The sequence below is a fragment of the Rhinolophus hipposideros genome, assembly GCF_964194185.1.
Source record: "Rhinolophus hipposideros genome assembly, chromosome: 23".
NCBI lineage: Eukaryota > Metazoa > Chordata > Mammalia > Chiroptera > Rhinolophidae > Rhinolophus > Rhinolophus hipposideros.
The window spans coordinates 42,527,405-42,542,004 of record NC_138069.1 but is presented as its reverse complement, the minus strand read 5'-3'; the positions used below and the strand labels follow the sequence as shown (position 1 = coordinate 42,542,004).

General features: G+C 53.1%; 1 protein-coding gene across 7 annotated transcripts in view; it reads right to left on the bottom strand.

The window, feature by feature from the left end:
• Nucleotides 1-14,600, bottom strand: part of TNRC18 (trinucleotide repeat containing 18) — a 74,789-nt gene that overhangs the window by 22,847 nt on the left and 37,342 nt on the right. For 4 of the 7 annotated variants that reach the window (XM_081036025.1, XM_081036027.1, XM_081036029.1 and 1 more), the window contains 6 exons: nucleotides 9,939-10,114; nucleotides 9,207-9,343; nucleotides 8,872-9,000; nucleotides 6,943-7,114; nucleotides 5,213-5,573; nucleotides 1,614-1,889 (listed from right to left, as the gene is read on the bottom strand). In XM_081036025.1, the coding sequence (XP_080892151.1) occupies nucleotides 1,614-1,889; nucleotides 5,213-5,573; nucleotides 6,943-7,114; nucleotides 8,872-9,000; nucleotides 9,207-9,343; nucleotides 9,939-10,114 (1,251 nt within the window). Of the gene's footprint in view, nucleotides 1-1,170; nucleotides 1,890-5,212; nucleotides 5,574-6,942; nucleotides 7,115-8,871; nucleotides 9,001-9,206; nucleotides 9,344-9,938; nucleotides 10,115-14,600 lie in introns of those variants that run through there. The other 3 variants (XM_081036028.1, XM_081036030.1, XM_081036031.1) reach the window with 2 other exon arrangements.

Genomic DNA, 14,600 nt, shown 5'->3' with positions numbered 1-14,600 from the left:
CTGTCTGTGTGCAGTGAGGGCCCCTTCTCTTACCCCCTGCACTACCCTATCTGGATTCTGTCCACTGCTGCTTCCAGCCCTTGTGTGAGGGCCCCCCCACTCCCTCTGCCCACTAGGGCAAATGGCCCCTTGCTAGGCGATCTGGGGGACTCCCTGCTTCTCTACGGGGTCTGAGCTGAGGGAGGAAAGCCCCAAAATTTGGAAGCTGGAACCCTGTCTTTAAGGGGGAGGAAAGTGGGCAGGAGACATGGGGGTCCAGCCCAAGGTGGGGGAGGGGAGGATGGCAAACCAGCCAAACTGGTCCTCAAAGGCCTGGGATAGGGGAGGCCTCGGGAAACCAGGCTGGCTGGCAGTCTGCCCAGGAGAACATGAGCTCTGCTGTGCCATCTCCTAGTCACCCAATATGGATCTCGGCCATCAGGAAGGGATGTGTGGAAGGGAGAAGGCAGACCAGGAATGTGGCGGCAAGGCTGGAATTGGGGTAGCGTTCCTGTCCAGGTGGCCCCTGACATGCCTGGGCTTCACTCAGGGAGCACAGGGATCTTGGCTCTCTGCAAAGGGTCCACTTTGAAGCAAGTCCTAAACCAGGGCAGGAAACATTTTAGGATCCGCTGGCCAGGAGTCACTGAATCTGACCTTCTTTTTATACACGAGGCAAATGAGGCCCCGGGCTGAGCTGAGGCAGCCTGGGCCTCTGGACTCACGGGCCAGTGCTCTCTGCCAGCACTGTGCTTTGCCCCTCAACTCGCCAATGGAGCCCATGCTTTCAAATTTCACAATCGAATCGGGGGCAGCAAATGGTCTTGACCCTGCACTGCCTACACGCCCTTCAAAACAGAAATGTGTGTTAGAAACGTGTTTGTAAATACTTTTAAAGCACTATTGCATAGGAATAGAGCATTAAGAAAATAAAAGACAAACAGGCAACTAAAAAAAAAAAAAAAGATGATGCTGGAGGTGAAAGCAGTTGACTTTAAACCTGAAAAATGAAATGCATGCCAACAGCTCCCAGGGATATTTGAATAACAGAGAAAAGCAGCAGACGGCAATATCCCATCTCTACCCCTTCTGGGGTGGGGGTGGGGGGAGGGGAAGGAGGAACAAAATGAGAGAAGCGGCAACCTGATGGTCTAGTCAGGACACAGCAAGAGAGACAAGGCACACGGGTTTAGTTAAAAATGAACTCGATTTGTTTAATAAAGCTTGGTATTACCAAAATCGCGGTACAAACATCAAGTCACACGCCCACACGACAGAATTCCATTTACAAAACGTCCCTCGGGAGGCCCCTGCCGAGAGACACCCCCACCCCGGCCTGCGGTCTGGGGGGCAGAGGAGTTAAGAAGTTGGGTGGGGGCAGAGTGGAGGAAAGTGAAGACTAAAACCAGTCCGTATAAAAGCTCCAAAAGAGCTGGCCAATGGTATTATCACAACGATACAGGTACAAACAAAACCCCAATTCAAAGGCTGATACAGCAGGCTACGCTGCCGAGAACCAAGACGGCCGCCCGCGGCGCCATCGCTCCTGTGCGCTCGCACGCGCTCGCTCTCTCGCTCTCACTCACTCTCTCGCTAAAAAACATGGAAGGTATTGTGTGTTTGGAGCTAGTAACCTTGGTCAAACGAGTCCTCCGAAGAATCGCTGAAGGAGGAACGGGCCTCGACCTCTTGAAGCAGCAAACAAAAGGGCTGCTTCCTGCTGGTGGCCGGCTTGGGTTTCAGAGTCCGGGCAGCCGCCAGGCCCCTCTTGGTCAGCTTGGGGCCCCCAGCCGGCTTGCTGTTCTTTGCCACCATGCCACAGAGGATGGGAGATGCCAGTTTGGAGCTGGAGGGGCCCTGGGCAGACCACTCGTCCTTCAGGAACTCTTCCTCTTCCTCTGAGTCCGTATCTGCAGTCAAAGTAGTTTTTAATAAAGATAAGTCACAGAGCGGGGGAGGGAAGAGGCTGGTGTCTGTCTTTCCTTATTAACTGGTTGTGAGAACACCCTGGTACGTGCCACAACAAAGAGGTCCAAATGCCTGCTGACCGTGGAAGAAGCCGTAAAGTTACATACACCTCCTCCTACCAGGCCAGCACCTCTCGTGTCTTACCTGGGAGGCCTCACACAGCTCCTCTTTCCTGGGCTTGGACCCAGGCCCTGCCTAGGCTGACTGCTGCAGGGATCACCCACCACACAGCTACCTGGGCAAATAGCCTTTCTAAACCCTGGGGAGGGAGGAGTTCCGCTCTCGGGAAGGTCTCTGCCCAGGTCATAGAGGTCACTGCTGGGCCCCCTCCATCCCACAGGGCTGCACTCAGCCTGGGATCCTTCTGGGGAGCCTGGGAGGGGAAGGGCCCACGTAAAGCTCTTCTCCCCCAAAACACCAGCTTCCAATGGTGTGCTGAGCCGCCATGTGCAGACTCAACTGTGCACACTTCGTTCCAACTCCACACTCAGCTATGTCACAAAGACAGCTTGAAATAGGTCACGGCACAATAGTTATACCAAGAAAACTGGCAAATGACGTTACACCTCGGGGCTTCCCCAGCTGTGTGTCCTCCTATTCGAGGCAAGTTATCAGCACACTGCTGCTGGTTTCCCACAAGTCTCGGCCGGACTACATGGGTGAAGCCTGGGTTCTCGAGGTTCCCTGGGGGAAGATCAAGGATCACCCAGCTTTGGGAAGAGAGGCTGTCAAGTGGGCACACCTCTGGCCCTTTCCAACCTCCCCCAAACATATTCACACTGTTTTGATCTGTTTTACATATGGAGACTGTCGGCCAGATTTCAGTGGAAGGGCACCGCAGCCAAAGACTGTAATCCCGACCTGATAAAATCCACTTGGAATATGAGGCACTTTAACAAATGTGGCTACAGCTGTGACAACACCTGCCATCTTCAAGTCCAAGAGAAAGTGTGTGTGTGTGTTCAGGGTGGAGGCAGGGGAGGGGGTTCTCTGGCCGCCTCCTCTAACATCTACGCTTTTCACTCCTACCAAAAACCCAACTGCAGGATGAATTGGACAAGAGCAAGACCCACCAGGCCCATGGCCACAGCTCTCCGTCCTGTGTGCTCCATCCCATCCTTCTTCCTGAGCCCACATCCTAAACTGGAGATGCCCGTGGGTGACAACTGATTTGACTTCCCACCAGAAGCCACCAGGCAGGCCACCCAACCCTACGACCCTAAGTAACAAAGCAAGAGGACAGCATTCTCACTTCCCATCAACTACTGGGATGGCATCACTCTGCTAGAATACACCCTTGACCTCTTGTGACTGCACTCTCATCAACCTAGAACCGCAGAAGAGCCAACAAAAACCAGAGAGGAGCTCTCTCCACAGCCAGCTGCATATCATAGGCAGCACCTAGCCAGAGACAGGCCTTCTGACTTCTTTGTTGCCATGTTAACCCATTTCCCTCACCTGGCCAATGGAGTTTTAGAACAATCGTAACAGTTAGAATTTCAACTTGAATGTGGCTTTGCACATGCGCTACATTGGACTCACCACTCAGAGCACCCCAAAGACCTCAGGCAGCAAGCTTATCTCTGGCTACAGCTATACCCCATCCACATCCACCTGAAAGTGGGAGATGTGGGCGTTCCTCCAGAAACAGGCCCGGCACATCCATCCACCACTCTCCCTTGAAAGACGAAAGGAGCAGCAATCTTTTTTGCCCCCTCTTCTTTCATTCCAAATCGCACAGAGAAAGAGCAGGGATAAGCAAGCCCTTCTCTCCTCCTTCAGAGCTATGAGTCTCTGAAAGTGGCCCTCTCTACTTGGGCCCACAGTGGTCGGGGGCCTGGGAAGTGCTGGTGGGATCAACCCATCTGAATCGAAGGACCACAAGAAGCTGTGGCATTCGCGCATGTCCTCAGCACAAAGGAGCTGCTCGCCCCACGCCCATCTGAACATCAGTCCTGGAGACCCGCTGGTCCTAGGCAACCAAAAACACACGTTTGTTAAAAAAACAACAGCAGCTCAATCACGTGCAAAGTACCATATCCAGCTCTTTAGCAACATGAGCTCACTTTAAAACTCATGTCTGCTCTGTGAGGCAGGTGATCTTAACTCCCAAGTCCATAAGAACTTTATTTCCTTAAGGAAACACACATTGTAACGTTAAACGAGTCCATTTTTGCACCTGACATTGAAACTCCCCCAATGAACCAGGGAGAGCCAATCAGAAGCCCACACGCACAGATCCTGGGAGTCACCAGTGAAAAAGCCCTCCACCCCAACTAAGGCGGGGCTTCCAGAACAAACCCCACTGACCAGGAGCCAAGAAGCCCTTCCTGGCCTTCCTGTAGCAGCCATACACTTAGCACCCATCTGCCCTGGCCATTACGTATTCTGCCTCCAAATACAGAGCACCTATGACATGCCACACAGCAGACTCTGGGCCACCAGAGGCCACGGAGAGCCAGCCAGAGCTGACCTGAGAATGCCTAGCTCAAGAAAACCACTCCCCGAGTCCCCAGTGAGGGAGCTCCAATGTGGCAGGTTACAGTTAATGGATTAAAACTCAGTCCCAGTCCCACTAGCTACATTCCAAGGGCTCAACAGCCACAGGTGGTAACAGTGACCATCCCAGGAGGCACAGAGACCACATCCATCGTGGCAGGAAGTCCTGGGCAGCTAAGTCCGACAAGCGAGGCCTAATCCTGGCCCGACTCCCCCGTCCGGCGCAGCCAACCTCACGCAACCTGAGTAATCTATTCTCAGGAAAAAAGGGCAGCCGCCGGGAGGGCTGTCAGTCATAAACATAACATGAAACACTGCCCTTACGGCCTTTAGTTCAGTGCCCAGCATGGCGTACACTCAATAGATGCTATTCTTACTAACACTCAGCCCAAGGGCTGAGAGCAGCCCGTGGGCAGGGGACGTGGGACCATCTCTGTGCTCCTCATGAACGACCACTCTAAGCAGAGCAGCGGAAAACTCTGTGGCACAAGGCCTCCGCACTGACAGCTTTGGCTTTCTGGCAAACAGCGGAAGGAGAGCAGGAGAAGGCTCCCACCCACCAATCACAGGGGCCCAGGATCACAGGCGCCTGCCCAACATGGCAGCGGCCAGTGCAGGCACTTCCGCTTCAGGTGGGCCCACGTCCGGCCTGGAGCCAGTGCACAGGCAGAAATGAGACCTTCCAGCACCCAAGACATACAGAAAGAGGCAGGAGAAGAGAGGAAAGAAGCAACGGCCTGGAGGCAGCGCGGCATCGGCTACTTACTGTAGGAGTAGCTGCTCACTTCCGAGGCGAACGGGGAGTGGGCCGACTTGGGCTGGCCTCTGGCCTTGAACCCCACCTCCATCTTCCTGGCTTTGGCAGCCCTTTTGTGTTTACCTTCTCTGGACGATTTCAGAGACAGGCTGAGGCCTTTGGCCAGCGCCTTCCTGTCCTTGCCCAGCAGACTGTCATAAGGCGTCAAATACCTGCTGCAGCCCCCATTCGTTTTTGATTTCCCCCCAGTACTGTCCGAGAACTTGAAGGGTGACTTCAATTTGTCCTGCTTTGTGAGGGAGAGGGCCTTGTCCAGCTTGCTTGCCAATTGCTCCTGGTCACTGGCCATCTTCTTCTTCTTAATCTTTAGCTGAAGAAGGAAGTTGGAAGTTACAGGTTATGACATTTGACAAAACAGGACAGTGGGTCTCAGTGCACAAGCTGTGACAAACCTGAACTCCAGTCCTTCTCCCTACCTCTGGCTTTTGTCAAATTGCTTAACTCCTTTTAGCCTCAATTCTTCTACTCTGTGAAATGGGGAGAATTATGTATGGGCATCACAAAGTTGCTCTGAAGAACTGAGATAAAATATTTACCAATAGCTGTTACTATGGTTACAGTTATCACTGGCACTGGCATTTCCACTCTGGCTCTCCCTGGTGCTGTCTGGTGCCTCCTAGGGAAGCACTTTAAGCAAACCGTGCAGGAGAAACCAGCTGGATTAAGGGAGGAGGAAGGCAACCAATGCTGAAAACCCAGATCAGAGCCCGGCTGCTTATCTCAACTACCTAAAGCCGCTCCTGAAGACTGCCACACAGCCTACATCAACCCATCCAACGACATGGGCCAAAGCTGCCAAGAAAATGCCTCAGGCAGGCCAGAAGCAGAAAAAACAATTAGAGATTTCAAAGATTAGATCCCTGCCTGCACTCTCATCTGCTGTAGTCATTTGTTGTTGCAGTGAAATGTGCAGTTTCAAAGCTATTAATGCCCCTCATTTGAACATTTTATCTCTATTTTCTTTAATCAGGTAACATTTCATAAGGAAAAAAAAGCTGGGATGCTGTCATTTAAACAAAAATAGTATCCTTCCCAATTTGAGACTTTAAAGGATCCCTATGTACAAACTGGCTCTCTGCCCTCCTGGATTGTCTCCCTTACGTGAGTACCTCCCTCTGATGGCCAAGTCAGCTGAAACAGCCCCCTCGCACAGGGCTCGACAAGGAGGAAGGAGAAGGTGCATTAGTATTTAGAGACAAGGGCCTTAAGTGTATGATTTCAATGCTCCACAGAAGTAAGGAAAATCAAGGAGTTGGCTCTCACCCCATTACCCCTGGAGAGTTCACAGAGGAAATTACAATGGCATCAAGCCCTTGTTTCTTAGAACTACAGAGTGAAGCCGCTCCTTAAACAATTACACTGCATTATTCGGTTAAAAACTTGCAGTTTCTCTTCTTGGCTTCAGCCAAGGGTCCTGGAGCACACACAGGGGATGTGGCTTTCGGTCTCAGGTGCACCCGAGGCTTACTTGGTAAGTCTCTGACCTCCTCTGGGCCATAATTTCCCTTCCCATACAAGCAGGAAGATTGGAGAAGTCACCCTGGCACGAAGGCACCCATTTCTACAATTTCTGTATAGCGTAGGGCCAACAGACCCGCACAGGGAGTGTGAACTCCACACTCTGCGGCCCTTCCACCCGACACGATAGCACACCTGGAAGACGGGGTTACTGAACGGACCTGACTCATGAAGTCCGAGCAGCCTTCGTGCTCATCCCAAGGCTGGCTCCTGCCCCGAGCTCTCCCCGCTCCAATGAGGGCATCGTGCTCCTCCTCAGGCCCCTTGTGTCTCTTCCTTATCCCTGCTCCCAGCTCATAGGCATCCGACGTCAGCAGGGGCTTGCTGCTCAGCCTGCAACCAGAGGCAACATTGGTCAGCACCCTGGCCAGGCCGTACTCAGACTGGGGTCCGCCCTCGTGGCCCTGAAGGGTGGGCTCTGGATGCTGAAGAACAGACATGATGACAGTGACGAATCTGGGGAGATGGATCTTGTTGAAACTATGGTGCTGGGATTCTGGGATATTTGTGAATGAGGCAGAATGAGAGTTTAATAGGAAAGAAGAAGAACTTCTCCAAGGCAGTATCCTCTGCTGGCCTCTTTCTTTCTCGTGCTCCTTCACACACACACACACACACACACACACACACACACACACAACACACACACAACACACACAACACACACACACACACTTTGCACGGTCAGATACCTCTTACCAAAATGTGCCAAGAACAGGGATCAGAAATGCCCAGGAAGCCCACCAGGATGGCAGGGGGACTAAGGTCCAGAGCTTATATGAAGAGCCACCGGCCGGTCTCCTGCAGCCTGGGGAGTATAAGCCATCGGGATATGGTCCCTTTAAGGCTTCTCTTGCCTGCTCTATGCTAATCCAACCCTTGTAAGTACTAATAACAAAAGCAGCTCATTTTCACCTGGTGCTTACTGTGTGTCTTGTCCCATGTTAGTGCTTTATATTTGAGCCACAAAACAATGCTTTGTTCTATGTACTATTTTTATAGATCAGGAAACTGAGAAGCTAACACCTGGCCCGAGGTCACAGCAAGAGTTGGAGCTGGGACGCAAAAGCAGGAAGTGCAACGGCCTCCAGGGTCCACATTCCTAACCAGTGGGCCTACATGCCACTGGTCCCAGACTCCGCTATCTTCTCCAGGAGCTGCTTTCCCTACCCCTCTGTGGCTGGCCTCTCTCTACGCTCTCCTCATACAGGAACATCCAAGGACATTAAATGCAAGATGTGGGGGCCCCTGCAGTTCTCCTGAGAAGACCTGAGGCCAACCCACTGCCTCCCTTGTTCCTCCTGAAGGCACACCATGGTCCCCTCTGCTTTCTCAAGGCAAGCACTAGGCCACGCACCTAGCATCTCCTGCTCTGATGTTGCAGGCGAAAGGACACTCCACCCCAGTCCTCCGATGGGCCCCATTCTCCTTGGACCTCATTCTCCCCACACCCAGGGAAGACCACAAGGTCTTTCCCATCCGTATCGGCCTGGAGAAAAAGCTCTCAATCCAGCCAGCAGTCAGGAAAACCTCCAGAGGTAGCTTCTGCTGCCACCCAAGGAGCTTGTCCCCAGAGTACACACACGAAGGAGATAGCCCTGGATCGCAGGGTACAAACTCAGGCATGATGGCCAGCAGGTCAGGCCAGCAGGACGAGAATGTCACTATCCAACATGGACAGAACTAAGTGACAGCACGAGTCAGAGCCCATCCCATGGGGCTGGGAGCTCAGTGGCCCCTCCACAGGGAGGAGGAGTGTGGAGAGGAGGGAAAATTAGTCCCTGGCCACGGAGGAAGTAGGCGTGGCAGGATGATGGGTGAAACACTAGGGTGACGGCCCAGAAACTCTCACTGGGGTCACCGGCCACTCAGTCCTGGCGGGATGAGTCTGCCTGTCCGTTCCGCCACTCGCCTGGCTCACCCTCCTGGCCCAGGCAGCGTGCCATGCTCCCTGAGAGCTACCAAACCAGGTGCGTCAAAATCCAAGGGACTCAAGGTCCCCAACACCCAGACGCAGGCCCTGCGTGGGCCCGCACTCCTCCCCTCCGAGCTCTGTGCCAGTCCCCGACCCACCGAGGGGCCAGCCTTACTTTCCGCTACTGTTGCGGCTCTTCCCTCTCTTGCGGGGGGGCGACAGGGCGCTCAGGGCGTGGGTCCGTTTCCTCGGCCTGCCAGGGCCTCTGCGTGCCAAGCTTCTATGGGGTTCCTCGCGCCTGTCCCTTAAAAAGAATCACACGCTTGGCTGTGAACCTGGGGGGTGGAGGGGGCGCAGAGAAGGGACACACGATGCGCCCACATCACTCGGGTCCACACACACCTCTGATGGCCTACCACAGCAGACCTACTGAGCGCCAGCGCCTACGAGAGCCCGACCAGGGTGCCGCTGCGGGCCTGGGCCCGGGGGTGTGGCGGGGAGCTCACTCACTCGGACTCGCGGCGTCTCTGCAGCTTCACCAGCTCTCGCTGCTTCTCCTTATACTGCCGCTGGACCTCGGCCAGCCGCATGCGGAAGTCCAGCTCCATGGCGTCCATGTTCTCCAAGGAGGACTTCATGGCATACATCTGGGGGGGAGACGAGGGGTGAGGACACCAACGCCCACCTCTCCCACAGGCTTGTCAGGCATTCAGTCAAACAAGGGATGGCGGGCAAGGCTTCACGTCAACAACCAGGGGCCCAGCTCAAATCCCATTTCTGCCACTTACTAGCTGTGGCCTTGGCCAAAACACAGACACCTCATCTGCGTGACAGGGACCAAAACACCAACTTTGCTGGGCTCCGTCAGGGCCACATCGACCTTAACAAGTGCTCCCGCAGTGCTGGCTACATGTGGACACACAGAGAAGTGAGGCCACTTGCCCCAGGCCCACAGGCCGCAACGGGCACAGCCAGGTCTGCTCTTCCCAACCCATCAAGCTGCCGCCAACAGAACATGCTCTTGACACGTTATCAAATGGGTAAACTGAGGCCCAGAAAGGGGAATTGACTTGCCTGGGACCGAAAAGCAAATTGGTGGCAGAAGGTGGACTTGGATCAGGCCCTTCCAACTCCAAAGCCAGCCATACCCCCAGGCAAGGTGGCCTGTGGGTGGGGGTAGGGGGAGAGAGCCGTCTCCCCCGCCACCCTATAGGCCACAGGCAGGCAATTTAAACATCTCACCCGCTCCTCCTTCTTCTGCATCCAGCTGTACTTCTTGTTGGGGTTCAGCTCCCGTGGAAGCCGCAGGTTCTTGAGCGGGTCCACAAAGGGGCTGTCCAGTACGTCCTTCAGCACATGGCTGCTGGCCACCAGCAGGCTCTCCAGTGAGGGCCGCACTGCCAGGCCCCGCTCTGCACCTGCACACAGGAGGGGGTGAGCCCACGCTGCTGTGCCCGCCGGCAGAACTGACAGGTGATGCAGTCTACCCCCCGCCCCGGGACCCGCACAGGGAGTCTGGAGCGGCCCAGAGTGAGCTCCAGACATGCCTGAGGCCACACGGCCCCCAGGATGCCGAGTGGACTGCACAGCCCTTCCGAGATGCAGGAACTGAGCTAAGTAAGGACGGGACAGGCATCCCGGTCCTGCTCCTCAAAACCTTTGCTCATCTCATACACAGAAGAACGTGTGGCAGTCACCGAAGGCTGGCACAGGTTCTTTCTAGCAGTGTGGCTCTCTTTGGATCTGTCCTTAAAATTTCCCAGGAGGAATATGTATGGTTTCCACCACCAGAAAAGAAGAGCCCAAAATTAAGTTTTGTAAACAGTAACATACGCACACGATAAAAAACATAAACCAAGTTCCTCCCTGGAGATGCTACTGCTGACGGTTTCTGGTAGATGGTTCCAGAAACGTTCATGCACATTCAAACATACGTAATATATGTGGGTATCCTTTATAAATATAAAAATGCCATCAATCAATACATAACATATCACGCTTTGTTTTTTTCTACTTAACATCTTTCCATATGAGCATATAACAAAGATCTATGTTGTTATGTCTAGCTTGAATCTTACGAAAACCATTTCTGTAGGTCAAAAATACTAGAATGCCAGCAATTTATATGGCCAATCTTAGTAGCAACAGCCAGAGGTCTCTTGCATTGATGAGCTTTAATTTATCTATATAATCCCCACCGGTGGTATTTCGGTCGTGTCTGACATGTTTGTCTTTTTTGCAGTGGACAGATAAGCACACAGCAAGGACACGTGTTAAGAAAATTCCTACCCGTGTGATTACCATGATCAAGGTGTGTGCGTTTATCTCTGATAAATATTCCAAGTGACCTTCGGAAAGGAGCAGCAACTCACAATCTCAGCAGCGGTACACAGGGGCCAGTTTCCCCACAATCTCTCTACCAAATTAACACGAGTCTTAATTTTTTTTTATTGATGTCTTCTCTGTGATCTAACATATGCTGCATCTTCGTGAATGTTCCATGCGTGTTTGAGGAAAAAGGTGTATTCTTTCCTGCCATGAAATTGACCCTAGTCACACAGGTCAGGGCTTCTCCACCTCAGTGCTGTTCGGGCAGCTGGCTCTCTGCTGTGGGGGTGGCTGTCGCAGCATTTGTTGCAGGACGCGTAGCACATCCTGTCTTTACCCACTAGATGTCAGCAGTACTCCCCACTAGTTGTAACGCCAGAAGTGTCACTGCCAGGTGGGAATCACTGGCTTTGCTCTTCTCTGTCCAGATGGAAACTGAGGCCACACCGTGGTGAACCCCGTCAGTTCCCAGAGGCGGTATTAGATTGAAGCACGTGGCCAGCCTAGGTGACGCCTGCGTGCCACCCCGCCCCTTCAAGGTCCTCATAAGTCTTAGTTGTTGGTACAGGAGGGGACACCAAAGTGTGGCGTGGTCACCTCCTTCACCCTCCAAGAAACCAGTCTTGCTGGGGCTCTCAGAACTGACAGCCCAGGGCAGCCTGAATGACTCTAGTGCCAGCTACTATGGGTTGAACTGTGGCCCCCCAAATCCACATGTTGAAGTCTGAACCTCAGTACGTCAGAATGGGGCCTTATTTGGAGATGATCTTCAAGGAGGTGAGCACGTTAAAGTGAAGTCACTGGGGTGGCCCTCATGCAATACACCCTCATCCTTTTAAGAGGTTCGGACACAGACACACACAGAGGGACGACCATGGGAAGGCACAGGGAGAAGACGGCCGTCTACCCCCCCAGGAGAGAGGCCTCATGGAGGCAGCCCTGTGTGCACCTGGATCTCAGACTTCCCGCCTCCAGGCTGTGAGAAGATGTCTTTCTGTTACCTAAGCTGCCCTGCCTGTGGCGTTAGTTACGGCACACCTTGCTGACTGATAGCAGCCTGTGGCTTTACCAAGGCAGAGGTACCCCGGGGACAGGAGCCAAATGTGCGCCAGAACCCACAGGACCCAGCGTCAGTCACAGGGGGAGCAGGGAAGAAAGGCCATCACACCAGGCCACCCTGTTCATTCACATGTAAGTAGCCACACGGAGGAGGAGGGGGAAAGTGGGAGGGCTGGCGGCTCCAAGAAGTGACGTGAGCCGTGGCCCAGGAGCCTTGGACCTGCTCTGCACTGCCCAGAAGAAACTGCAGAGGATGAATGCTCGGTATTCCACCAGTGACGAAGGAGAAGAGAAGAGGGCCCCAGGGACCGCAGCACCTCTCACCCGTCTCCCAGTGCAGCTGTTCCCAGAGCCAGAGCCCGAGACGCAGCGCTGAGCCACACCCCCACTGCACAGTGCTGCAGGGCACCTCAGCGTTAGTGTCAGTGTCGAACCAACTGCTGGTCGTTCCCCAACACCTGCTCCCCCACCACTTTCCCAGCTCAGACACTGGCAAAATAACTCTCCAGCAGCTCAAGCCAAACCCCTGGAATGGTCCGTCCATACCCATATCCAGTCTGTCAGCAGAGCCTGCTGGCTCCCCCCGGAACTTCCCCCAGAACCCACCTGCTCCTCCCCTCTGCACCCCACCACTGAGGGCCTGGAAGGAAATGGGAGCCTCGCCATGGATCTCCCCTCCTCCTGCATCAGCTCTCCACACAGTCCCACGGCGGCCCTGCTTACGTCTGATCCTACTACTCCAGATCAAAACCATCTCCCAACGGCTCTCCATTTCACTTGAAGTAAAAGACCCCTGGAGCTGTTCCTGCCGTATCCCACAGACCTCCTCACCACCTCTCCCCCCTCCCGCTCCGCTTCAGTCCCTGGCCTCCTTGTTCTTGTTCCAAAGTAACATACACTGGCACCTCAGGGCCTTCGCACTTGCTGTTCCTTAAGCCTGGAAAAGTTTTCCGTAGAAGAGCCTTCCTCCCTTTCCTTCCTCGGGACCCCTTATGAAGAGGGGCTTCCCTGGCCATCTCCTAAGAGACCACCCTTCCCAGCGTTTCCACCACCTGTCACCACCTGACAGTGCTGAGGGCTGCACTGGATGGCGTAGTCGTAGACGGCCTATTTACTGCTGGGCCCCAGCAGACGAAACCATGCCGGGAACAGAGTAGGTAGCCACTTAATAAGTATTTGTTGAACGAGGGTATGTAAGGTCCCCAAACAGAAAATGAGGCAGGAGTGCAAGAAGGGGCAAGGGTGGGCAACAGACAAACTGGGGGACCCACACTCAGCCTCTTCCCAAATGCCCCGGCCCTCTGCAGTCCCCTCAGAAAACCCACCAACAGTTGGTAGATCAAGAGGGTTTTCATTTTCCTCTGAAGAAAGTAACTTTTTTATAGCAAAACATATAAATGAAAGAAAAGAAGCAATGAACTTAGAACAACAAAACAACAGACACTTGGGGGGAATGTTACTTGTCCAAGCTTCCTGGGGGGACGTTTGACCATAACATGGAAAAGCTTGCAAATGTGGCCTTTTTGACTCAACAATTCTGCCCCTGGGAATCCATCTCCAGGAAAATCAGAAGCAAGGGCAAAGATTTCTCTTCAAGGGTAATCATCACATTATTTACAACAGCAAAAAAAGAAAGAGAAAAAGAAAAAAAGGCAAACTAAAATGCCTGACAATCTCAGATTGGGTCATCAAAGGATGGGGCCTCCACTGGGCAGAAAACTGGGTAGTCCCTAAAGTAATATTTTTAAAAGACACAAATGTTTTAAATCTAAAACATTTACAATGTTTTAAGAAAATCTGAAAAATGTTTAGTAAAGAATACACTAAGTGAAAAGGGCAGGTTACAGAACAGTTTACAAAACAGTCTTAATTTTAGAAACGTGTGTAGCAACAGTTCCAGAGGAAACACACGGAAACATTGGCAGTGCTATTAGCTCCTCAGCAGCCATGCCTCGGCCCTTCCTCCAGATGTTCCGGGCCACATGGGGTATGAGGCTACACCTGGCCCACAGCCCTTTCCTTGGTCACACATTTCTTGGAGCACCCCAATTTTCCATGTTGAACATCAGGGATTTTGTGCTCAGCCCAGATTTCACTGGCCCTTCTTCTTAAGATGCCCCATTTCCTTCGGAGACCCAGTGTTCTGTGCACTCCAGAGGTGACAGCCCAGTAAGAGTGGTGCATGATCAGCCTGGTCCATTCCATCTTCTGGGCCACAGGATTTGCTTGTGCAAAAAGCATGAACCCCAAGAGCTAATGAGGATGAACTGTACCATCTTTGCCAGAGATCCCTGGGAGTCTGCTGAGCAAGACAGGCCCATGGGCCTGTAAAAAGTACTGGGGACCCCCCCACCACCATAACAGTGGGCCTGTCTTGAATGAGGCCAATAGAGAAAAGTGGAGCAAGGGAAGAGAGAGGGACCAGGAAGAGGGTTGGGAAGAAACGCAACTACTGATGACTTGGTTTGGACGCCTGGATTAAGCCATACCTACAACTAATTACCTAATTACTGCTGT